General features: G+C 45.9%; 1 protein-coding gene across 1 annotated transcript in view; it reads right to left on the reverse strand.

The window, feature by feature from the left end:
• Positions 1 to 26,709, reverse strand: part of LOC146822325 (uncharacterized) — a 670,174-nt gene that overhangs the window by 537,314 nt on the left and 106,151 nt on the right. The window contains exons 3-4 of the mRNA XM_085610040.1: positions 13,224 to 13,364; positions 407 to 559 (exon numbers count right to left, since the gene is read on the reverse strand). Of these exons, the coding sequence (XP_085466166.1) occupies positions 407 to 559; positions 13,224 to 13,364 (294 nt within the window). The remainder of the gene's footprint in view (positions 1 to 406; positions 560 to 13,223; positions 13,365 to 26,709) is intronic.

Raw genomic sequence — 26,709 nt, forward strand, 5'->3', positions numbered from 1 at the left:
TTTAGTTGATAATACTGAGCATGTGGTGCAAGAGTAGTGGGCATAAAGCACAACATGGTGATTATGGGTCCACTTCAGACCTTTGTGGTACATGTTACATAATGCAAAGAGCGTTAATGCAACAAGGAAGGTCTAGTCAGCAGCAAGACTTGGAAGCCATCATCAAGGTAGCAAGCCAAGTAAAAGCAGCGTCCTTCGCTGTCCCCTTCCATCAGAGCGACTCCAACTGTGCTGTATATCACCAGCGCATATCTTGGTGCTGTACTTATGGGGTGTCGAAGCAGTACAGAATGGCCAATGGGAAGGGGACTTATGGAGTACCTAAATCAGCAGCAGTTCCTCTAACTGGTTGCACAGCACTTGTGCAGAGAGTAATCCTGAGACACGCCTTGAATTAAAAAAGTACCTTGAGTATGAGGCACTACGCACTCCTGGCTACAGCGCACAACGCAGCACTTCAGCTTGCCGGGGCAGTCGATGTCGCCGGTGCACTGTGGAGGTGGGATCTCCGCATTCAGAGGGCACAAGGAAGTGTGTTCAGGACAAATCCCCGGTTTTGCTGCAATGCAGTACATTGATATTTTAAGTGGCTTAAAACCTCATGTTACCTTTTACACAAAAGAAATACAAAAATAACTCCACAGCTCACAATAAAACACCTTTATTCATTTGCATGCAAATAATGGTCATCATTTCAAACATTAGTCCATTTAGGAGCAGTCAACTATTAGTTCTCCCCACACACTCCCCACCACCTCTTACTTGAAGATAACTGCAAAAGAGAATTGAAAAATGCAGAAATAATACACTCAAAACAGAAGCAATCCGATGTGCATCATGCATGCGCTATTCCAATATTATGAGCTAAACAGAGGTCAATTGTTTCTAGAATGTCAGCTCAACCATGCAGTCCTCTGAGGTTGGTAACTTGTTACAATTCAATCTGGAGGGAGGGGGGAGGGGGAATAACTACTACTACATGTCCTCCTCAACGCTTTCTGAAACTCCACAGGTCAGCCTGTGAGTCTCTGCCATGTCTCGACAATCCTAGAATATTGTGAGGCTGTATCCCAGGAGGTAAGCCTGAACCCAGAGTGTGGTACGCGTCATCAGAGGGATCGTCATCTACCACTGCACAACACGTAAGGACTCATTCCTTCCTTACCATCTTCAATGTCAGGCTGCTCCTTAGGGCCAGGAAATACTAACATTTTGCGTCGTGGTTGTGCCACTTTGTAAGTAAAGCCATGTGGCGCCTTGCGATGCATTGTGCTACACTCTATTGGGTAGGCATTACATTAGTTGAGTATGGGTGTTCACATGCATCTACTCATGTAGATGACGCAAACCTATCGATGGAGCATCGATGGAGAAGATTTGAAACAGAAACAATATCGAAGCAATCATTCTTGAGAAAGTCTCTTTGAAAAAATGTGTCGGCTGCCTCTCTGCATTTAGTTATCAAGAATTGACATAAGAATGTACAACATTGTGCTAGAAATTAACCAGAGAAGTCAATCACAACTTCGTCTCACCACTTCACTGAACAGATGTATATTACTGTGGACTTCTTTGAGTGCTTCAGTACTGTTCTCGAACAATTATTCACTGATCGGGGCTTCTCCTGTTCCAGTGTTGGCACCCCAGGTGGCAGTGTGACCATACCAAGGGAGCCCTTAACCTTACTGCATTGCTTGAGTTTTACATTGGAATTCCCGGTGACGGTTGTACAAGCGTTGAATGTACAGGCACTCTTTGCATAGCCACATATCATGTGTGTATTGTAAGATTTTAAACAGACTTGTGAGTGGCCAGTGCTGGTGAGGAAATGGACTGCGGTCCTGGAACTGTGTTCAAGTAAGTGGAGCCTGCCTGTTTGTAACTGAGGCACTTCTAAATTGGTCTGCACACAATTGCACTTTCCTGTGCAGCTAGCTGAGCACACATCCATTGATACACATGTGTCGGTGACGGGCACATCTGGAGATGTATTTGCCTGTATGCACACCATCTTGCTGAGCACAGTTTACAACCTAGAGTGTAATACTGGCTTGTGAAATGGAGAACATCAAGCCACACCCTTTGTTTTTGAGAAATCCTGGAGATCATCCATCACTAAGTGGCAGAAGGTTTTTGAGAACTACACCAAAGTATGTGGTACCAACATGGGGGCTGACAAGAAAGTGGTGTTGCTAATGCACAACTTAGGGGCAGAAGGAAATTCTTGACAATCTCCCAGAGATAAAAAGATTGCGAGAGGGCTCAATGAGGATGCGTTATCTGGGACAAAATTAGATATATAATTTCTGAAGTGGGTGACTGGGGACTGCACATCCTCTGGCTTAAGTACGTAAAGGAGTCTCTAGTAGGCATAGGATGTGCAGACCTTTTTAATAACCCCACAAAAATGCTAGTCCAGGATAAGGCTTTGGTGAAAGATCGGTACCAGAAATATGTTACATCACTTAGGGAAGATAGGGAGCTGGTCAAGACAACAGTCAAAGCACACCTCCTGACTAAATCATGTCCAGGTATTGAGCCTTATTTATCTCATTTATATAATGCCCATGACAGATTTTTAAAGACACGTTTTAGGTTTAATCTTCTACAACATATTAGCTGATCCGGCAGGATATACCCTATCTATAAGTTGAAGGGTCCGTGCGGCTGCGACCACCGGTCTCCGCAGGATACCCTTCACTTTGTTTTATTATGCCCTTTTTATTCATATCCTAGGAGCATGTTTTTAAAAAGTATTTTAAAAAATGCTAGATTTAAACACGCTAAGGTGGCCCTGTTGTTTTTAAAATTGTCCCCAGATGCATTAACTCTGTTCTGCACTGTAAACTATTTGAGGGCAGCTATCAGACTTAGAAATACAAGAGGTACTAGGTGAATAAATGTGGTACCTAGCGCGATTCCGTTAAAGGCCTTAAAATGAATCTGATGAGGGGAATGGTTCGCTTAATCCAGGAGGGATTGAACATGCACTTATTTTAAGCTGTTGAATTGTTTTGCATTTCTCCTATTATGTGATGCATCCCTTCTGAATTTTTGTGATTGGTGAGGCTAGTCCTGTATTGGCCCTAAATATGAATTTTATATGTTAAGGGGTTTTTACTTATGGATGGACTAATGTGGCCTGATTTTATTATGATCTATTTTATTTGCACTTTTATGGTATTTTTATATACCGAATAAAGTATTTTGAATTGAATTGAATTGAGATATATAATTTCTGAAGTGGGTGTACACAGTTCTTGAAATCTACCACTTTGGCAGACAGAAGAAAAAGGACAATGAGTCTGTGAAGAGTACGTGACTGCTCTGTGAAATGTGTTAACAATGAGTGGATTACTTTGAAAGATAAGGAGACTTGTTCCTGATTAATTAAAGTTCTCAAAATGTGTGTGAAGAGTTGCTCAAAGATGAGCCATCAGTGAGTATGTTTGTCATTGTGGCTGAACCCGTGGTCCTTATGGCGAAATGCATAAATGAAGAGAAGTGAGAGAGGGGCAAAGGGACCTCTTGTTGTGTGGTCTTGGTGGTTAGAACTGAGAAGGGTGTTAAAAGAGAAGATAAGCAAGGGAGACTAAAGCACCAGTGCTTCTTGTGTAATCTGATGGGGAATATGGCTACCAATAAAAGAGTGTCTGGCATTAATGGCGCCATTCAATAAAAACAGAATAGGTCAAAGTGTTGCAGGAGTGCAGGTCTGGCGGCCAAGAAAGCCTTAGAAGTGAAAAAGGCATAAAAAGATGTTATCCTTCAAGTGGGTGCTATGAGTGAAGGGAATTCTGAGCAGTAGATGACAACTGGGGAAAAGAGGATCCAAATTATATTCAACTCCTGTTCCAATTTGGTAATTATGTCAAAGATTACTTTTGAGGAGCTGTTTGCAGGAGGTGTTAAGGACCAGGGATATCGAGGCAGGTAAATAAGGGGTCGGCCCGTAAGAATGGTAGGGATTTCTGAGTCATCATCTGAATTTGGAGACAGGATCATTACAGGGAAGGTGTAAGCGTCACATAAAGGAGACATGATCCTAAACTGGCACCGCCAGAAGGAACTTGGGGTATGGTTAAACCACAATGTGGATTTGCAGGTTCAGGTCCGGTAAATGATTGGCTCAGGCAAGGAGTCTGAATGACACTAGCTTCCGAATTTCCGAGGGTCAGGTCCTTGATGTTAGGTGGCTTCTCAGTAGTTGTATTTTAATAGGGTGATGTGCTGGCTTATGGTGGGAGTTGGGAGGAGCACAATCAGGAAGTTAGAACTAAGTTACGGATTTTTGAGAAATGTGGTTTGACACGCAGGGCTGACAAGTGCTTCTTTGGACGTGAAGAGCTACCTTGCTTGGGGCATGAAATTAGTTGTTGGGATGTGTGTCCTAAATATAGAAGCTGGAGCCATCCTACAACTAAGTAGAAGTCTTTTTTTTGTTCTTGGCATACAGAATAATATGTGAGGTTCATTGAGACTTTGTCTCCTAAACGGAGTTCATTAGGGGTTTGCTGAAGATAAACATGGGGTTCGGTTGGACAGAGGATTGCACCATGGAGTTCATGATTATCAAAAGCAAGATGAAGAATGCCCCACCACGTCTCAAAACGTTTGTGCCAGGTTAGGAGCGTGTGGTGGCCACCAAAGCAAGCTGTAAAACTTTGAACACTTTGCTTTTCCAAAAAGTGCAGGTTCAGAAGAGGACTACTGCTTTTATCTCATATGAATTAGGCAGTGGGAAGGGCTGAGTTAAATTACTCTGTAATTGAGACGGATATTTGCACGAATTAGGAAATCTGTAATTGCACTCTGATTTATTTTTAGTATTTCATACTTAACCGGAGTTCTCAGCTGTGCGACAAACCGCATTTCATGTTTGATGGATGTGGACACCTCAAAGGTTCAGGGGAAGTTGGAAAGCGATTCATGGATTGGTATGTGTGGGGTAACTGATGGGGCAGTATAGGAGGATGAGTTGAAGAATGATCCCATTTTGACTGGTTTGATCATGTGGTTCAAGGATGGTAGTTCCTAAAGGAAACTGTTGATGTGCATCTCAAAGTCCTATGGCTTGGTCAAGGATGAGTCCTGGTAAAGAGATGGCTTGTTCCATGACTTAAGACTGGTGGTTCTGTTTGCTGCTTCAGAGCATCATTCAGCTAACACCAATGGGATATTTGGGGGTGGTCAAAACAATGGTGAAAATTCAGGCAGATTTTTGATAGACCAAATTCGACCTTGTAGTGGAAAGGGCAGATAAAAAAGCTCTAGAGTGTGCTAATAACGATAAGGTTTTGAGGACATATGGACTTCTCATGTATGTAAGGCGAATGTTGGAATAACCTTGAACGGAGGTGGCATTAGACATTGTGTAGCTGTGGAGAGTAGAGCTGGTTGTGCCTTATCTGTTTGTCTTGGGAATCTGTTCATGACTTGGGCTGTGGTCCAAAGCGTAGGAGACATTAGAATGAAAAGTGTAATAAAGTACTTAGAGGTAATTGTTGAGAGTGAAAGGGTTTCCCAAAGTGTATTATTGGATAATGGAACCTAATTTTGTTCTCTAGAAATAGAGGTATTTATGAAAAGTTGGGGTGTTGTACACAAGGAGTGTGCTCTCTACTACTCTAAGGTCAACAAGATGTGGATGGGTTCAACAAACCATCTCATTCCTCATTAGACAGAATATATTTTTAGCTTTTCAGCATTTGAAGACCTAATTGCAGGTTTATTCGGGGTTGGTTAAGTTGGAGGAAAGGGTTGTGTGACAGGGAAAATGATGGGGAGGGGTGGGCGGTTGAAGTGTATGGTGCACTTTCTCCTTGGAAGGAGGAGAATGACAGGAGGAAGTGTGCAAAGGGGATTGCCGTGGGGGGTGGAGATCAGGTAAAGATAAGAGATCCCACCAAAGTAGATATGGACTCCCATGCGTGTCATCAAACTATTCTATAAAGCTGTTGGCAGGAAGAATCTTGAATTTGGCATATGTAGCGTCCCGGAAGAAGGATGCTTGTAACAAGGGTGCTGATGTTAGTCAATGTACTGTGGGTGGAAAGAAAATCCCCTTTAATGGGGTGCCGCGATTTAAATGAGTGGTCTGCCCTCATGCTCTCCTACCAGAAAGCTGATCAGGAAGCTAAGGTATTTAAGGCTGTAGTTGTTGAACATGCCCTGGTTCAGTTTCTCTGCTGGTCTGCATGGTATTCTATTTGGATGCAACTTTTGACCTAGGTCACCTAAATCTTCTTTGTACCTTCTGATTTGTTATTTTGTTTCTATCATTAAGTTTGCTGTTTATTTACGAGGAAAGATGTGTGGTGTCGTGAAATTCCCTAGGCTGGGATTTTCAAGAGGAATGTGTGCGCTTGAACTGGCTGGGGGATTCCAAGTGTCAGCTGTACTGCTGCTGTGGCAAGAAGGCCTTGCAATAAACCTACCTCCGTGCACATCAAGGTCTCTGCTTGAGTTCTTGCGTCAGGTGTCCAATGTTACCTCAACTTAAAATGCAGGTTAAGAAAAACACAGAAATTCAATGACAAAAACACAGTTAAATTGGAGTTATGCTTGTGAATTAAAACTGAAAAACCACTGAAGTGTGCAGGTTATGGCTAGGATCCTAGTCCATAACTTGAACAACAGACATGCAGACCATAACTCATGCAATTTCCTTCTCTTCAATTGAAGCGCCCATGGAATACAGGTTACTCGTATCATTAAAGTTCAGTTAACGTAAATAAGCTATTTTTGTCAGTCCAGCTTTGACCCAGTGGCACCATGCTGTACTTGGTCTTCTCTGGAGGGTCAACCCCATACACTTTACCTTAACCCTTCCTGTTTTCTGACTTTCTATCAGCTTGGCGTGAGAACTGCTAAACAGTGCTTAAGTGTTTGTGCTCGCTCCTTAAAACAAGGTAAAATAAGCTTACATCTGATTGTTAGCATTTAATATACTTATAAGTCTCTAGTATATGATACTACATGTACCCAGGGCCTGTAAATTACATTTATTTGTGTATCTGCAGCACTCCTTGTGCCACCCACTTAAGTAGCTTTTTAAACATGTTTTGGGCCGGTAGTGCAGTTTTAAACTGCCAATTTGATCTGACAAAATAAAATTTTGCCAGGCCAAACCTTCCTGTTTAATACAAATGTCAGCCCTAAGGTAGTCCCTAAAAAGCCTCTAGCACTGGATATATTGTATTTAAAAGGTAGTACATGTGTTTTTAAGTTTTACATGCCCTGGTAGTAAAAATCTACTACATTTGTTTTTCACTACTGTAAGGCCTATCGCTTCCATTGGATAACATTATGTTACCTTATTACATTTAATAAGTGCTAAATTTTGATTAAGAGCAGCTAGGGATGTCAATGTTGGACTGAAATTAATTCTATTTAAGGGTTAAGTTGGATTTTAAGTCACAATTCTGAAAATGCCCCTTTTAGGAAGTTGGCATATTCTTGTGCCTGCTAACAGTGTCCTAGATCACATAACTGTACATGTCTTAGCTGCTGGGTTTTGTTTATTCCTCCCAGACAGTGAGACGAAGCGGGACTAGGAGTTGGCAGGATGAGACCTCCTGCCAGGATGGTTTAGGGTGGAGCTGTTCCCTGCTCTCCTGCACACACAGAAAAGAACCTGACGGTAGTCTTTTGTCACCCCAGAATTCTTGAAGCCTTGGCAGGTGAATGGAAGAGTTTTTCAGAACCAGATTTCGGGGTAAACCAAGGTGTTCTCCCGACTTCAAGGGCTGCCACCAGGTATAAATATTGGACCCTCAGAGTCACTCTTCAGTACACTCCTGGACCTGTGAAAGACTTCATATGGACTGCCTGAACCCACAGAGGAATAGCATAAGTTACCACGCATGCCAAAACTATGCGTGGCTCAACAATGCAGTCAATACCAACATTGTGTTGTTACCACGAGTTCTATTACAAAGCAAGTCATTACAACAACTTGCTTTGTGTAATGGAACTCTAGGGAACTTTAGGGAAGCGCTGGACTTTGGAATTGTTTAAATTACTATTCCAACTCCTGTTGGTGTATCAGTAGGGAAGGTGTTGGACTTAAAATCCATCACCAGTCCAACACCCCATTCCCTAAAGCAAGTCGTTGTAATAAACTGCGTTGTAATGCAACGTGTGGTGACGTCGCAGTCATGGTACTGACGGCGTTGTAAAGGCACTACGACGTAGTGCCTGCATTGTAATAGATGCCTCTCCCTCAGAAGCCTGCCCTTCTGCTTGAGGCCTACCTTAGTCCCCAGATGCTACTAAACAAACTTCCCTGCTGTTTGAGCCCTGACTTGCTTCTCAGAGGACAGTCATGCTGCTTGAGGCCTGCCTTACTGATTGAACCAAGGACTACCAGAGCAACTCCAAGGGCTAGTTGGCTGGCCTCCTGAGTGAGCTGGAGGGACATAGTATACTCCAGAGACCTTGAACCATGTACCTGGCCTCAACTGGAGCGAGTCCTAACCCCACAAGTAGTTCTCCCTAAATCATGCACCCTGTCACGGCTAGGCGTAGATAGGTATATGGGGCATACACACTAAACAAACTTCCCTGCTGTTTGAGACCTGACTTGCTTCTCAGAGGACAGTCATGCTGCTTGAGGCCTGCCTTACTGATTGAATAAAGGACTACCAGAGCAACTCCAAGGGCTAGTTGGCTGGCCTCCCGAGTGAGCTGGAGGGACATAGTATACTCCAGAGACCTTGAACCATGTACCTGGCCTCAACTGGAGTGAGTCCTAACCCCACAAGTAGTTCTCCCTAAATCATGGACCCTGTCACGGCTAGGCGTAGATAGGTATATGGGGCATACACACATAACACATAAGCCCCGCCTTTGTTTTACTCGGGGCTTGTAACTCGAGTAACTTTAAGTTCAGGTGAACCCTTGTGAAGCTGCAGTTGCCATCAAGTGGCTGACATCTCAACCTTGAGAATCCGTGGCGTCCGCCTTCCAGGAGGCTGTTTCTAATTCAAGGAGAAAACGCCAGAGAACACGGCCGCACCGCGCCATTCAGCGCCCTTGTTTATTCAAACCCCCATTGATGTCAGACGCCACCCTCAATATTCCGTTTGCAAGGAAAAGACCCGCACCACAGAGTTAAGCACCAGGGAATATTCACCAGCTGAGCTAGGGCGTCTCTCGCTCAATATCCGTCTATGAGGACACGGCTGCAGAACAATGAGGCAGCCTCACTGTGGCCAAATCAGTTACTAGCTATCAGGGAAGCCTCCCGAGTGAAGCACAGTCGGCGCTGATGAAGCATTTTTTGATTTCCCTGCAACCGCCTTGCCTGGTGCGCACAGGAGAGCGGGCTTAACATTTCTCTGTGAAAGACAATTATTTTCCCCAGAGCTGTTTAGTGGCTCGGAGCAGCCATATGAATATTTTCTGTTTTTTACTAAACCTGTAAACAACAAGGATATCTTCAGTACACTGAAGTCAACTAGGAAGAGGATTCCTTTGTGACGCCAGAACCACTTTCCACTACCTGAGGATTATCTGCAGTAAGATAAGTACCTCTCATCTTGACTATATGAAGAGTGGTTGATCTTTTACTACAAGCACGTTCCAGACTATTCCCTATTGGAATTGAGATGTTTTTTCTTCATTTTCTTTCTTTATTTTTCCTTTTTGTGCTTTTTCTGTTGGGAGATGTGTGGCTGCAATAATAGTAAGTACATTACACATAGAGAAATATTGTGGTTGGAAGTATAGAGGGGAAATTCATATATGTGTATTGTGTCTCACTTACAGGGCAGACAGGGTGGATCGTAGGAGTGAGGTTACAAACTCCCGAAGACATCCCTATTCTGTGTTACGCAGCGGCAACTTTATTGTTTCTTTTGTCCCTTTTTCCCCTTTCCCCTATGGTGGTAAGACCTGTTGAGTGGCACATAAATACTCACGGGTGTCTCCATATAGGGGAATGGGTTAACTAGCCTCAACCATCGTTCCTGCTGTATCCGGCTGTAAAGGTTAGTGGTTAACCTTCCTCTGTGTGACAGACCCTTATAAGTGGTGTTAAAAGGTGCTGTTCCTGCCTAACTCTAAAAGTTAGGACTTGGAAATATTTTCACCAAAAGGTGTCAGAAGAATCAAGACCGGGACCTACCTGCAGCCAAGCCGGCTAGCCTGTCTTCACGTAAACTCCTGTCACTTTCTTCTCTGCAGGAGAAAATCCTGTTTAGTGGGACCTCTCACCAACGGTATCCGGCCTCGTGAAGCACTCTTCGGCTGCAGCTTCCAGCTTTTGCCCGCTGGAGGTTTTCAACTTCAAAAAGTTGTCTAAGTTCAAAGACAAAAATCGACACCGGGCTCGACGGTAAAATGCTCCCAATCGACGATGACAACCTCCTCGACCGGCAAATACAGTTTTCATTCCCACCATCCTCTACAGCTTCACCAAAACTTGGTTGAGCGGCTCCCGAAGGTCTATGGCTCCTCCTCAGACACAGCCTGCAACTTTCCACGCTGAACTCTACCTTCTCCTGGAGTTTTCTCCAAAATGTTTTTCCAAGTCTGAAGGTAAGCCAAAACTGAACCCAATCCACCTTGTGTATCCGATGAATGCTCCATCGTCAGCCTGAATGGTTGACTTAGCCTGAAACTCGTGCGACTAGATACCTGAGGTTGGCAGTTTGATCTTTTAGGCATTAAATTTCACTAAAAACTTTAAAAATTCATAACTCCAGTTCTACTGATTGGATTTCATTTGCTACTTGTGTCATTTGATTTATTACATTGTTTTATATTTTTCTAAGTTGCATAAATACTTTACACAGTGCTGCTTAGTTAAGCCTGACTGCTTTTGTACCGAACTACCAGAGGGTTAAGCACTGGTTAATTTGATGACTTCTGAGGTTCACTCTAAGGAGGATTGTGGTTCTTGCTTGATAAGGGGTTTTCACCCACATCAATCAATAACATATTTTCTTACACACCAGTTATCACAGACCCCAATACCTGCCGCAATTCCTTGCATTGGACATCTCCCATGGTGTCAGGAAGCCATATCTGGCAAGTCTGGAGATCTGAAGCCAACCTACACAACCACAGACCAGAAGTTCCTTTTGTTGCTGGTATTTGGACTTTACGGCCTGAATACTCCTGTACCACATGCTATCATCAGCAATACATGCCTTGACTCCTGCAGGTGTTCAAACTCTTCCCCACTTGCGTCTGCTTACAGACTCAAATTCTTGTTGAGGATCAAACACTGATTCTCCTTGAGGAGTCCAAAATCGGTGTAACCTCTGGTATGTGGGGGTTATCCTTTGGTTTTCGACTTAGTGAGATTTGGAGAAGGAATGCAAATTTAGCCTTCCTGTTCTTGTCACCAAGTGCTTACTTATGTGTGCATCTAGGCGCTCTATTCAATGTACGCACTTGTATTGTTCACAAGCAGCATATGAATGCTGCATAGAGGCTTGTGTACAAGATAAGGGTCCCTCTACATGTTCCAGACGGAGTTGGCCTTTGGCATGAATGCCTCTCTTTTCCTTAAAGTGTTAGCCCACCTCTTTTGTTTTCTGTTACATGCTCTTTATTAAAGCAAATTGTTAGACCTGTCATGCTCAGGGTGGTCTTCCCTAAACTTTTTGCCTTCCTCCTCCATTTTTGTTGATCTTGTTTTTCCTGGCCCTTGGACTCTACTCACTTTACCAATGCATCCAGTGCTCAAGAGCATGTGCTAGAATCTTAAAACATGGTATCCTTGGATCATACCCACTTGGCATACTTAATTTGCATAGTAAAGTGGCACTACATGTGCCCAGGGCCTGTAAATTAAATGCTACCAGAGGGCCTGCAGCACTGATTATGTCACTCACTTAAGTAGCCCTTTATAAAATGTCTCTGGCCTGCCATTGCAGCCTGTGTGTACAGTTTTAAAACTGCTTAGTGGACCTGGCTAAGTAATCCTTTTGCCAGTCCCAAACCTTCCCTTTTAATACATACAAGTGACCCACAGGGTAGGCTCATGACAGCCTGGAGGGCAGGGTGCAATGTATTTAAAAAGTAGGGGAATGCACTTTTAAGTTTTATCTGTCCTGGTACTGGTGATCTTAAATTTGTTTCTCACTACTGCAAGGCCTCCTCCTCCCATAGGATAACATTGGAGTTACCGTAATACATTTAATAATCTGTAATTTCCAAATGGAAACAGGTAACTGGTTCATGTTTAGTGTCTTTGAAATTGTAATAAAAAATCCTAAATTCCTGTAAATTTTGAAAATGTCACTTTATGAAAGTTGGCATTTTCCTGCCTTAGCCATTTAGTGCCTGTAGCCTGTACTGAGTCACATGACTGGGTGTAACTGAAAGTTGCCCTTTGTGTATTCCTCCAAGAAAGCCACGCACAATTGATAGCCTTGGTGTGCCTAGATGGGCTATCACTGGAAGGATCGGAGGGAAGAGCTGAACCCAAACCCACTTACAATTAAATATGCTGAGTCCTGCCTCCACACAAAGGATTGCAGATAGTCTGGAGCCAGGGCAGGTAAAGCAGGATGCCCGAGGACTTCAAAGGGAACCCTCCAGAAGCTTCTCCCCCACTTCAAAAGCACAACTGGGTATAAATACTGGACCTCAGACACCAATTCTTCAATACACTTCTGGACCTGTGGATACTCTGCGAGGTAGAAGGGCTGCTGCTCTGAGGGCCTGGTGCCCTGCTGTGCTGACCTGCTGCCTAGTGCCCTCTTGCCTGGGTGAGAAGGACTGGACCTGCATCTCTTGAACACAGAGTGACTCCCAGGGCTAGTTGGCTGTTCTCCTGATCAAAATCCTCAAATCCTAAATTACCCTACAGACCTAAGCCTGCTACCTTAAGGATGTGTTTCGGACTCCTCAGGTAACTACCTACAGTACTGCTGGCTGCATCGGGAAACTGACTGTTGAAACTTATTAATCAAAATGCGAGTTGCATTTCTTCTTCATAATAGTGACACCTATTGGCTTTGCCTTGCTTCTTTTCAACCATATGTTGTGCTCAGTCTGTAAAAGCTCTACCATATACATCCTCAACAGCCTGCTGCAGGTTAATGCTGGCATGCAGTCTCCCCCATCCTTCGATTTACTCTGACAGCAATAATCCTCTATTTATATATATAATACTGGTACCCTTCTGATTGCATTGTCTGTTTCCGTCTACATCATGGTATAGTTAAGAAAAATTGTGTAATAAAAAGTTCACATGTATACTGTACCTCGCGCGGGGAACCTGCACTTCATAGTACAGTTATGCAAGCAGCACTTGGTGGCTCCCATACAGTCCGTGTCCCGCGAACAGTAGTCAGCCTCCGTACGGGTACAGTTAAAAGTGTCATCTGAACACTTACCTTGCATTTCTGTAACAGAGAAAAAGTACACAGTACACAAAAATTACAGCTACTACATAATTTCCAAAATTACAAAACAGAACATATAGAATTATGTATGAATAATTAACAAAGGTTGTTTACTATCATGGAGTGTGAAGTGACATTATACACACACAACAAGATAGAAGCTTGAGTTGACTAGGGAAACATAATTTACCCTGCAATCTTTACGACAACCAGACTTTACAATGAGGTTGGTAAAACGCATGTGACGTTACCACACGTTACTTTGGCATGCAAGTTGTTACAATGACCTGCTGTAGGGGGCGCGTTGTTGGACTGGTGTTTGATTATTAAGTCCAACACCTTCCCTACTGTTGCATAGACTGGAGATGGAATAGTAATCTATACTATTCCAAAGTGCAGCACCTCCTAAAGCAAGTCTTTGTAACAACTTGCGTGCTAAAGTAACGCATGGTAACGTCGCACGCAGGGTACTGACTGCGTTTTAAAGGCATAAGGGGTAAATGCCTGCAGGATTCCATCATACAACAGTTGTCTATGAAGTCAGTTGGAACCCGATGTCCTGACACCCCTCCAAGTCCCTCAGCAAAACTCTCTCCTGCCCAGGCTATTGCCTGATGCCTTGCCACCCACCCTGAACAGCACCTTCGCCAACAGAGATATGAAAAATAAAATACCATGTGTCCTGCTACCTTTCCCTTTCTTGCCCATAAAAAAAAAAATCCTGGACCACCCACCTCCCTTGGCAAACCCTCTTCTACCTTGTCCAAATATTTTTTAATATACCTGCCCAACAAAGGCCAAACTCTCCCCTATCAAATCCAAGCATTCAGCTTCATGCAAGATCAACAGTAGGTCTGCTCAGAGCCCAATGTCTAAATGGAACTATAGTTTATAGTGGAGATAGCATTTGATGAAGCATGAGTGACATTCACAGTCCCTCACCTCCCTCAGGTCTGCCTGGGCCTCCCTCTGGACTGCTGGCGGTGACAAGAGGAGTGTAGGATGGCAGACCACTCTTCACTATTCATTATTCCACCACCTACGTTAAGTTCATGGAGGTCCACCTCAGCACTAGATTCATCTCCTTGTTTTTCAAAGTACTGTCTTGCTACCAGTGCAAAATAAAACAGGTTTTTCTCTGCTCTTGTATCAGAGTAGAGAATATCTGGCTTTCAAATACGTAATTGTGTGTAGAGGCTTTCAGTGGAAGCAAAACAATATATGTTAACCTCACACCATTCAATTCAGTAGAATATCTATTTTGAGAGACTCTAGGGGACTCTGTTTTATAAGGTCTAGCTTTCTCAGAGTAAGATAGGTCTAAGCTTTGTAATGCTATTTTAGTGACTTAATGATGAGAGGTATTGATTTGTGACCACATAGCACTCTCCAGCTTACAAGTTATTTCATGGTGGAATTTAGGGCCATCTTAGCTCCTGGCATGGCTTGAACTGGCAAATTGTGATAAACATTCACCACTGCTGCCTTACCTGCCTAGGCTATCCTTAAGATTGAAACCAGGGGATGCATGCATGCAGGTGATGCTAAGAACATTAACATGTTAGTGCATGCAGCTTGTCTTTGGACACTGTATCCATATCTTAGCTAGTTGCTGTAGTTGAAGGGCAGGATTTTCACAGAAGAGTCTGGGGACACTAAGGTAGGAGGTATGTATGTCCTCCAGAATTCACTATGCCCCTTACCGACGCGCGTTTTCAAAACCCTGACTATGATTCTCATGTCCATGCCCTGGGCAGGACGGCGCAGTAGGGTAGCTCTCAACACTATCATATGCAGTTATGAGGAGGGTGGCTTTGAAGCTCCACGTTTTGATTTATATTATTACGCCACCCAATTCCAACCTGCGGCACATTGGCTGACTGACGCGGATAACTGGGAGAAACGCCTTCTGTCGGGCAGGGTGGACACCCTCGCACTTAAGGAGGCGCTGATGCAGGGCAGGGGAGCGGAGGCACCTCTCCCCTATGTGATACGGCACACGGCCGACGTGTGGCAGCGGTTTGTCGAGAAGGTCTTAAGGAAACCGCCATTTCACAGGGAGATACAGATCTGGATACTGGAACCCTTTATAGACATGTGAAGGTATATGTCCTTTCAACCCTGGAGGGAGGGCGGCTGTGAAGTCCTTGCTGACCTTTTTACCAATGAGACATTTATCACTTATGAACAGGTGGAGGGGAGCTTTGGCCTAGTGAAGGGCCAATTCCTACACTATAGAGGAATTCAGGAGGTGGTAAAGGTCACCTGGCCACAATACCCGGACATTCAACATCCGAAACAAACTTTAGATATCCTGCTCACGTGTGGTGCCGGTCGCAAACTGATCTCTCTCCTCTATAAAGCTATGAAACAGGACTCAGCGCCCCCGGTGCCGTCGTCCAGGGTTGCTTGGCAGAGGGATTTAGGCGTTCAGTTGGAAGAGAAACAGTGGGCATACATAGGCTCCCTCACACGCTCTGTCTCATGCAACGCCAGATTTAAACTGACACACTTTAATTTCTTGCATCGCACCTACCTAACCCCGGTATCCTTAAAACGCATTTCATGTGACAGATGCCAGAGATGCGGCATAAAGAAAGCGGGCTTTTTGCACTTGGCCTGGGAGTGCTCAGCGGTCAGGCAGTTTTGGGCGGAGGTGTTCGGCAGGATTAGTGCGGCCACGGGTCTTCAGGTGAGACCAAAACCCTTGAGTTGCCTACTTGACTCTGTCAGGAAGCCCAAGAAAAGGAAACTTCCATATAAACTGCTACAATTAATGCTTGTGCTTGCTAGGCGTAGGGTGGCCCTAACATGGATGGGACAGAGAGGCCCGGAATTTCCGGTCTGGCTCAAGGATGTACGAGAGTGGTCTCTAGACGAAGAAGCACATATGAAACTCACCCTTAGGGACGAGAAGCTATGATGATCTGGCGCGAAATGTGTACTTCTGTGATGACGGCGGGAGAGCCCTCAACTCAAGATACGCTTAAAAATGGGGAAAGTGGGTCGGATGTGGAATACTACCCTAATCATGAATGGGGCGAGATAATTGATTCCAGCAATAAGCAACCTGGGTGCCATTGGTCTGTCCCATGCTTATACATCACTGTGTTATACTTACGAATTATTATGTACCCTTATTGTGCTTTCTTACTTCTGATGCTACCACCTATACTAAGTATTGCCAATCACATCAACGGTATGCTCCTATATGCGATATAATTTACAATGTGTTCTTGTTATTGTAAAATGAAAAATAAAGTTAAAAAAAAAAAAAAGTAGGAGGTATGTACATTATTTTGCGGTAGGCCTTTAGGTTGTGATCACAGCAACCAAACCCAGGAGTTAAGACAGCTACCATTTATTTGCAACAGCCATCCCCTTCCATTTATACTGCGGACTACCGTCTTCTCATTTCTGCTCAGTGTGGCCTCTTGACTATGTTTTGCTGGTCCTATAGTTCTGCAGTTAACTGCCCTCTCACTTGTTCAGCCTTTCTGAAGGATGTTTCGGAATTGGATAATGCCGAGTTGTCAGGCAAGGTGGTTTTGCACACAAGGGTAAAATGGAATAAGAGAATCTAAGTCACTGCTAAATTTGGTGAACACATCAAGACCTCCCCTCTTCCAACCTTAGCACCCGGTGTCCTCCTGTGCTTGGTTCCCATAAGTTTCTCCTTCTGCACCATCCTATTAGTTCTGAGCCCTGAGAGGACAGAGAAGCTTATCAGACTTCCATCATACAGAGATCTATGATTTAGGCCAAACTCTCCAGTACGTCCCCACCTTAAAGCCTGTTGTGTCCATTCTCCAGTCAACGATTACCTAGTATCATGTCGTCAGGCACCAAAGAGCCTTTAAATTCAATAAGTCACACATAATGCCCTTATGAGTAAACGTTGGGAAATATGGGAAAGTTATAGAATTTGTGCTCCACTTTAATAAAACAGCAAAAAACAATAAGGTTATGGAAGTATTGCTTGAATTAATCACAGGCACTGGCAATCTCCCGGGCCGCATCCAGTCCATGTTTTTTCATCCCAGTGGGCCTTTCTAGACGGAGACCTGCCTTATACAAATACGTTTTGGTCCAACCTCAACTGCCAGGCAGTCACTCTACAGAGGAATTGCTTCCTTAGTGGTAATCAAGTCATGTTAATTATCCTTACCTCTGGGCCGGGGGAGGGATTTATTGTGTGGTTGCCATAGGCCGAATCTATTCTACAGTGACCAAAGCCTGGCATTTGAACTGTCTCCAATGGTTAGGCCTCTTGGAGTTGGAGCGGTGATGCTCCTTGCCCTTCTTTTCAACCCTGTCTGCAGTCTGCTTGTCAGCTATTGCTAGCTACTCCGACCTTTCTGTTCAGGTCAGCCAAACATTATCTGAGCTCACCCTTGAGTCGCTTAGCCAACCTTAGGTGGTTCAGAGAATGACAATCTTTGCCCAACATCCCTTTCACCCAACTTTCCATTGTCTTTTAGCCACATGTAAATATGTTTCAAAATACCCCATCTTTCTTCCCATTATCGTTTTATGGTATTGGGCTGGGGTCAGGTGAAACCTTCGGTCACGCATCCTTTATAACTAACGGCATACTTCAAAGGCTTGGTGTCACTTGAATGTAGCATGACTTTATTAGATTACCACTAAGGAAGCAATTCCTCAGTAGAGTGACTGCCTGGCAGTTCAGGTTGGATCAAAACTGATTTGCATAAGGCAGGTCTCAGTCTAGAAAGGCACACTAGGATGAAAAACTATGGACTGGGATCCGGCCTGGGAGATTGCCAGTGCCTGAGATTAATTCAAACAATTAATCTATAACCTCGTTGTTTTTTGCTGTTTTATTAAAGTGGCGCACAAATTTTATAACTTTGCAATATTTCCCAACGTTTACTCATAACGGCATTATGTGTGACTTCTTGAATTTAAATGCTCTTTGGTGCCTGACAACCTGATGCTAGGTAATCGTGGACTGGAGGATGGACACAACAGGCTTTAAGGTGGGGACGTACTGGAGAGTTTGGCCTAAATCATGGATCTCCGTATGATGGAAGTCTGAGGAGCATCTCTGTCCTCTGAGAGCTCAGAACTAATAGGATTTGCTGGCTCACTGCTTCTTCGCCACTAGGCTGAGAAGCGAGAATGGCAGTCCTTATCTGTCCCCAGGGGTTGAGTCCCTTGGCTCTACAAATCTTTGTCAGTGCGTCTGTCTTTGAGGCTTTCAGTTCATTCAATCTACAGTTCTTATCTGCTATTTTGAGTGGTCATTATTGTTAACACTGGACCTCATCAAATGTTATATACTGTCTCCGTGGATCTTAAATCTCATGAACCCACCATTCGTTACTAACAGAAGCGCTTTCTAGGGAGTTTGTGCCGTCATTGGTTCTTGTGCTGCATTCAATTAGAATAATGTCATTCACCACTGATTTCTTCGGACCAAAATACCATTGTAGGGCAACCATCCAGAGATCTGGTACTGTCTGTCTCAGACTGCTGTGCAGACTTCATTGGTTTCCATCTGATAAAGAATGAACCTAACACTAGTCTTGTACATATACACCAGATATGATGGTCAAGGAAGAATGCTGACAAATTAGAGGATCAAAAACTTTCTGAAGTCCTTGGCATCCTCCAGTCCGGGAGGAGCACCCTGCCCTCACTGCAAGTAAGATTTCACAGGCTTCTGAGCCTAGAGTACCCAGGCAGACTAATTTTGACTGCTCTTCGGTCTGATCTATCAGCCTTACATCTGCTCCTACTACAATGGAAGGAGGTCATAACACAAGAAATGGATAGGGGCGAGCATCACGTGAGGCAAGAGGTACAAGTAACGGGAGTAACCTTCACCCAGCAACCACGTACACAGATTTGTTATGTTATGTTATTTGATTTTGTATAGCGCACAGCTGCCGCAGCAAAGAGGCGTCCTGGCGCTTTGGAGATGGAAAACACAACACCACAGAAATAACTAGAGCGGAAAAGACTAGGCTTTAGAGAATAGGAAGGTTTTCAAAGACTTCCTGAAGAGAAGCAGGTCCAGAATAGCACGAAGAGAGACAGGCAGTGAGTTCCAAAGGGTGGCTGCCAACACCGAAAAGGAACGACCACCTATACGCGCTTTCTTAAAACGCGGAACGATAGCTAAATTGGACCCTGCAGATCGGAGGGATCTAGAAGGAACATAATGGAGAATAGTCTGGGTGAGAATGGGAGGGGAAGCTAACTTGAGAATTTTAAAAGTTACACAGAGTGCTTTAAACCTAATTCTCTGGCCTACTGGTAACCAGTGGAGGTCTTGGATGGTATGACGAACAGAAGCAAACCTAGGAAGGCCGACCAGCATTCTGGCCGCAGCATTTTGTACCCGCTGAAGGCGAGCTAGTTCTGCCTGATTAACACCCAGAAGCAGAGAGCTGGCATAATCCAGTCTGGTAAGAACCAGAGCTTGTACAATGATCTGTCTGGTGTCTGTGTCGAAAAATTTAAAAATGGGCCGAAGGCACTGCAAGGCACCGAAACAGGTGCCAGCTACACGTTTGGTATGGGGGGTGAAAGAAAGTTTATCGTCAATCCATACACCCAGATTTCTGACTTCAGCTACAGGAATGGGAACAGGACCCAACTCCAATGGCCACCAATTGTCTCCCCATAGCCCAGTATCCTCACCAAAGATGATGACCTCGGTCTTGGAGGCGTTGAGTTGGAGTCTATTTTCCGCCAACCAGCCTGCCACTGCCTTAAGAGCTGACTGAAAGGTCGAGGCATCCATAGTGGAGTCACCATTAAGTGCCACCGCCAGCTGCGTGTCATCGGCGTATGACACCATGGTGAGACCAAAACTACGGGCTACCTCCGCCAATGGCTGAACATATATATTGAATAAGGTAGGGCTGAGAGCCGAACCCTGAGGAACACCCTGAGGAATGGGACGAGGGGCAGAGACATAGGGCGGTAAAGATACCTTGAAGGTTCGATCCATAAGAAAGGAGCGAAACCATTCAAGGGCCATCTCTCCAACTCCTGCTTCCCCAAGACGCTGCAAAAGAATGTGGTGGGAGACCGTGTCAAAGGCGGCACTGAGATCCAATAGGATCAGTGCCGCCGTCTGACCCCGGTCCAGCAATTTCCTAATATGCTCCACCACCACCAGAAGAGCAGTCTCAGTACTGTGGCCCGCGCGAAAACCATTCTGAGATTTATCCAATATGTTGGCTTCCTGCAAGTGAGAGGAGAGAATGCAATTCACGTGAGCCTCAGCTAATTTAGCCATCCAGGGGAGGAGGGAGATGGGACGGTAATGTTCTAATTTTGCAGGGTCAAGGGAGCGTTTTTTAAGAATAGGTATGACGGTTGCCTGCTTCCAAGCAGTGGGAACACTGCCAGTGCTAAGAGAGAGATTAATAAGGCTATGCATAGCCGGAAAACAACACTCAGCACATTCCCGAAACTGAGTAGGCCTCATAGGGTCATCGGGTGACCCAGATTTAACTTTAATTGTCAAAGCTTTGAACTCCTCTTGGGTAGGGCTGGGAATAACCTGTAGCCACTTGGAGGTCAATGGGGCTCTGATATTCTCAGTGATGGAAAGATGTGAGAATGACCTGTAGATGGCATCGACCTTTTCGACAAAGAACGAGGCTAAATCCTCACAATGGGCCATAGAAGCTGGCATAGTGGTGGCAATCTTTCTGCTAGTGAGGTCTTTACAAACCCTAAAGATAACCTTAGTCGGGTTCGTGCTGTTCTTAATCTCCTGGGAGTAGAAGGCTGCCCTTGCTGTACATATGGCCCGGTGGTACGATCTGGTGCAGGTCCTATATGCTGATTTAAGGTCAGCATCATAGGTTCTGCGCCATGCGCGTTCCGCCTTTTTACAAGAAGATTTCATCAGCTTAAGGGATTCATTGTACCAAGGACTGGAGGGGCTAGATCTAGTCTTACTCCACCTAGCAGGTATAAGAATATCCAATGAGTGGTCCAACCACTTACAGAAGCTGTCGTAGCCAAGAGAGACTTCTTTAGGAGGAAGAGGATGGTGCTTCATCAAAAGATGGTGAAAATGCTCTAAATTCAGGTTTCTCCAGGGACGTTTGAGAATATCAGGAGTATTATTCCTAAGGGGAGGAATATTAGTGACAATACGAGCCTCGATCAGATAATGATCGGTCCAGGCCATAGGCTTGGGCTGGAGCACTGAAATATTAGTCGAGATATTCGTCACAAAGGGGTCAAGCAAATGTCCACCAGTATGAGTAGGTGATTCTACCAATTGGAATAAATGAAAAGCTTCCAGATCAGCCAAAAAACTGTGCACCGAATTGGAGAATGGCGCATCCATATGCAAGTTAAGATCTCCAATGATCGTAAAATTGGCTGTTTTCATGACAATAGAGGAGACCACCTCCAGAAGACTGAGACGGAAAGCGCTCTCGGGACCAGGAGGCCTGTAAATTAATAATCCTGAGAAGGTAAAATGAGGATTTACAGTGATGTTAAAATGCGCGCTCTCACATCCAGCTATAGTGGTCGGATTCCAGGCACACGGATAGCAAGTTTTAACTGCAACCGCAATGCCGCCGCCCCTAGCGTGACGATGGAGCGAGTGCATACTATATCCCGCTGGGAGAGCTAGATTTATAACCGCCATAGATTGGTCATGAAGCCAAGTCTCAGTAAAAAAAAAGATATCTGGATTCTCATCAGAAATCAAAGAAAATACTTCATGAGAATGAGAGGCCAACGATCTCACATTCAAGTGAAAAATTTTGAGGGTAGGGTGGATGACTGAACTCGAAGCAGAGTCAGGCATATGAGCCCTACAGACTATGGGTTGGCGACTCACTATAGACAATGGTGTCAGTAATTTGAAGGAACAAGTAGGACATTGATATGGTCCACTTAATGGATCCAAGGCACCATGATGGCAACCACTTACCCCACTACGCAGCCGACGCAGGTCTCCTGCAGCTATCATCCTGAAACAACCAGAGTGCCCTGCCCTAGCCCTGCCTTAGCGCTGACGGGCGCAGACGGGCAGGACTCTGGCGAGACTCAGGCGTAGGGAAGGCGTGACCACTGCGCGTGACCGCTTAGCTTCGAGCGAGCATTAAGTAGGTGCGCGGCGGCGAACAACGCTAGAGCGCTAACCCCCAAGAAGGGAATTTCCTTCCCAGTATGGTGTCGTCCCGTGTCACGTGACCCAGAAGCCCCGGAACCCGGATCCGCAAAAGAGCGGTGGTAATACTCCAATTATGTGCGGTAAGGGACGAGGAGGGTCGCAGCAACAGGATAAAAGCAGGGGAAATGTAAATAAATCAACAAAAATACAAAAGTAGGGCAGTTTAAAAGATAGCGCGAGCCACAATACAGCGCTTGTCCTAGTAACGCTGCAAGCGCGGGGGTCACCTTCTCCAGGCTGACCCCGTGTCCAAGCTCACCTTAAGTAGGTGCGCGGCGGCGAACAACGCTAGAGCGCTAACCCCCAAGAAGGGAATTGCCTTCCCAGTATGGCATCGTCCCGTGTCACGTGACCCAGAAGCCCCGGAACCCGGATCCGCAAAAGAGTGGTGTTAATACTCCAATTATGTGCGGTAAGGGGCGAGGAGGGTCGCAGCAACAGGATAAAAGCAGGGGAAATGTAAATAAATCAACAAAAATACAAAAGTAGGGCAGTTTAAAAGATAGCGCGAGCCACAATACAGCGCTTGTCCTAGTAACGCTGCAAGCGCGGTGGTCACCTTCTCCAGGCTGACCCCGTGTCCAAGCTCACCTTAAGTAGGTGCGCGGCGGCGAACAACGCTAGAGCGCTAACCCCCAAGAAGGGAATTTCCTTCCCAGTATGGCGTCGTCCCGTGTCACGTGACCCAGAAGCCCCGGAACCCGGATCCGCAAAAGAGCGGTGGTAATACTCCAATTATGTGCGGTAAGGGACGAGGAGGGTCGCAGCAACAGGATAAAAGCAGGGGAAATGTAAATAAATCAACAAAAATACAAAAGTAGGGCAGTTTAAAAGATAGCGCGAGCCACAATACAGCGCTTGTCCTAGTAACGCTGCAAGCGCGGGGGTCACCTTCTCCAGGCTGACCCCGTGTCCAAGCTCACCTTAAGTAGGTGCGCGGCGGCGAACAACGCTAGAGCGCTAACCCCCAAGAAGGGAATTGCCTTCCCAGTATGGCGTCGTCCCGTGTCACGTGACCCAGAAGCCCCGGAACCCGGATCCGCAAAAGAGTGGTGTTAATACTCCAATTATGTGCGGTAAGGGGCGAGGAGGGTCGCAGCAACAGGATAAAAGCAGGGGAAATGTAAATAAATCAACAAAAATACAAAAGTAGGGCAGTTTAAAAGATAGCGCGAGCCACAATACAGCGCTTGTCCTAGTAACGCTGCAAGCGCGGTGGTCACCTTCTCCAGGCTGACCCCGTGTCCAAGCTCACCTTAAGTAGGTGCGCGGCGGCGAACAACGCTAGAGCGCTAACGCCCAAGAAGGGAATTGCCTTCCCAGTATGGCGTCGTCCCGTGTCACGTGACCCAGAAGCCCCGGAACCCGGATCCGCAAAAGAGCGGTGGTAATACTCCAATTATGTGCGGTAAGGGGCGAGGAGGGTCGCAGCAACAGGATAAAAGCAGGGGAAATGTAAATAAATCAACAAAAATACAAAAGTAGGGCAGTTTAAAAGATAGCGCGAGCCACAATACAGCGCTTGTCCTAGTAACGCTGCAAGCGCGGTGGTCACCTTCTCCAGGCTGACCCCGTGTCCAAGCTCACCTTAAGTAGGTGCGCGGCGGCGAACAACGCTAGAGCGCTAACCCCCAAGAAGGGAATTGCCTTCCCAGTATGGCGTCGTCCCGTGTCACGTGACCCAGAAGCCCCGGAACCCGGATCCGCAAAAGAGCGGTGGTAATACTCCAATTATGTGCGGTAAGGGGCGAGTAGGGTCGCAGCAACAGGATAAAAGCAGGGGAAATGTAAATAAATCAACAAAAATACAAAAGTAGGGCAGTTTAAAAGATAGCGCGAGCCACAATACAGCGCTTGTCCTAGTAACGCTGCAAGCGCGGTGGTCACCTTCTCCAGGCTGACCCCGTGTCCAAGCTCACCTTAAGTAGGTGCGCGGCGGCGAACAACGCTAGAGCGCTAACCCCCAAGAAGGGAATTACCTTCCCAGTATGGCGTCGTCCCGTGTCACGTGACCCAGAAGCCCCGGAACCCGGATCCGCAAAAGAGCGGTGGTAATACTTCAATTATGTGCGGTAAGGGGCGAGGAGGGTCGCAGCAACAGGATAAAAGCAGGGGAAATGTAAATAAATCAACAAAAATACAAAAGTAGGGCAGTTTAAAAGATAGCGCGAGCCACAATACAGCGCTTGTCCTAGTAACGCTGCAAGCGCGGTGGTCACCTTCTCCAGGGAGAAGCAATCCTATGGAAGGAAAAGTGAAAGATGCGTTACAGGTCGGTACAGTTGGTTTCAGGGGTCCACCTTCTGGTATCAAAATAGTAGTGGGCCAAGGTTTAAAGTAGTACCAGCGGTTCTTTGGGAACAGCCTGGGTTCTACTGGGAGCAGGGTCCTAGTGAGGCTGGTAGTAGGTGGCGCGCTACGAAGAGGGGGGGCACCTGAATACAGGCTGCACAGGGGCACTTGCAGGCAAGTCTTAGGAGTCCCAAACAGAGGCTCAGGTCGCAAGGGACCTTGGAGCATAGATGCACAGCCAGTTCATCTGGACCTGGGCCAGGGGGCTTGGGAGCAGAAGGGTTTGGTCGGCTGGGTGCACAAATACCAGCTGGAAGAGGAGAAATCAAGACAGCTGGGCCACTCTCAAAGTGGGTCTCAGTGACGCTAATGTCCCTTGTTGGCATCTTGGTCCTGGTGCAGTGAGAGTCCGGACTGGACACTCACGGTCTATGTTTGGTGCAAGGTATCTGGTACCCCGGGGGTTGGTGCTGCACGGCTCTGGTTGGTCCTTGTGTCTTCAGTGGGGAGACAGATCTGAACTTCCAGAGCAGGAGTGCCTTCTCCTGATTGTCTGCGCCATTGCATTGGTCGAGTCAGGGAACTCCTAGGCAGACCACAGGCACTGACTGTCAGTGCATGTGGACTGCAGAGGAGTAGTTTGGCTACTCCAAGGAAGACTTTTAGTGTGTGTTGATATTCTGGCTGGCTACCGAAGACTTTGGTAGTCCTCCAGCTCGCAGGACGAGTCACTCTGTCATGATTGTCAAGAGAGGGCTGAGGACAGCAGGGTTTTGCGCCAAAGTTCTGCTGCAGTTCTCGCCAGGCAGTGACTCTTCTTTGTCCTTCCTCTGTTGATGCGACAAATCTGAGTTTTTGGGGTCAGGGGTGCCACCTAAATACTCAATACGGGAAGTGACAGGTAGTAACCAATGGGCTACCCACCTTAGGGTGTATTTACCCTCTGTCTGATTACTTCCTGTGGGAAGTGGACATAATCCTGACCCTGGAAGGCTAATTCCTTCCAAAAACAACATGGAGGAAGCTGAAAAGTGGGTTCCACATCAGCTGGCCCGCCCTAGGGGTGGTGCTGGCTGAATGCAGACACACCTCCTAATCTAACTAACTTTACCACCTGTCTTGCTGCCTTAAAGTGTGGTCTGGACATGGGAGTGGGCACCTCCACTATCTGGAGAGGCCTGGGGTCACATAACAAAGGAGGCAGGACCTTTGAAGCTTTCAGCCCTGGAATGTCTATTCTGCTTGGAGGTGGTGTGAACATCTCCGCCCAGAGCAGGCTATGTTCCCGACCTCTGAGAGCAAAGGCTTTCACCTCAGTAGGTGAGAAACCTGTCTATAGTGGCTGGCTGGTTGAGTCCAGTCAGTCAACACACTAATAGTCGGCAGGTTTACAGGGGGCACCTACATGGAGCCCTCTGGGTGCATTTATTAATAAAACCAGGACTGACATCAGTGTGGGTTTACTAAGACAAGGTGATTTGTACCAAACACCTTGGGGTACAATGAAGCCATCATGTAGCTGCGGAACTTGCAATAATGAGTGTCCAGCCCATTTTCTCGTCATGGCTTCCCTGGGCATTCGTAATATCTGAGAGTGAACTTAGATATCATGGGGACAAATCCACTCTGGTAGATATGCCCACACATGGCTATAGTGCACTCTGACTTCAGGCTGTAAGGCCTGCCATAGGGGTGACTTACCTTTACACATGCAGTGCTTGGCACAGTGGGATGTGTGCCATGTCGACTCTTCAGTTTTCTCTGCACCAAGACACGCAGGCTGCAGTGGAAGTTTGTGTGAGCTTAGTGAGGGTCCCTTAGGGTGGCACAATTGGTGCTGCAGCCCCCCTCTTTAGGTCCAATACCAGGTAA

Source organism: Triturus cristatus, chromosome 6, assembly GCF_964204655.1.
Source record: "Triturus cristatus chromosome 6, aTriCri1.1, whole genome shotgun sequence".
In the NCBI taxonomy this organism is placed as follows: domain Eukaryota; kingdom Metazoa; phylum Chordata; class Amphibia; order Caudata; family Salamandridae; genus Triturus; species Triturus cristatus.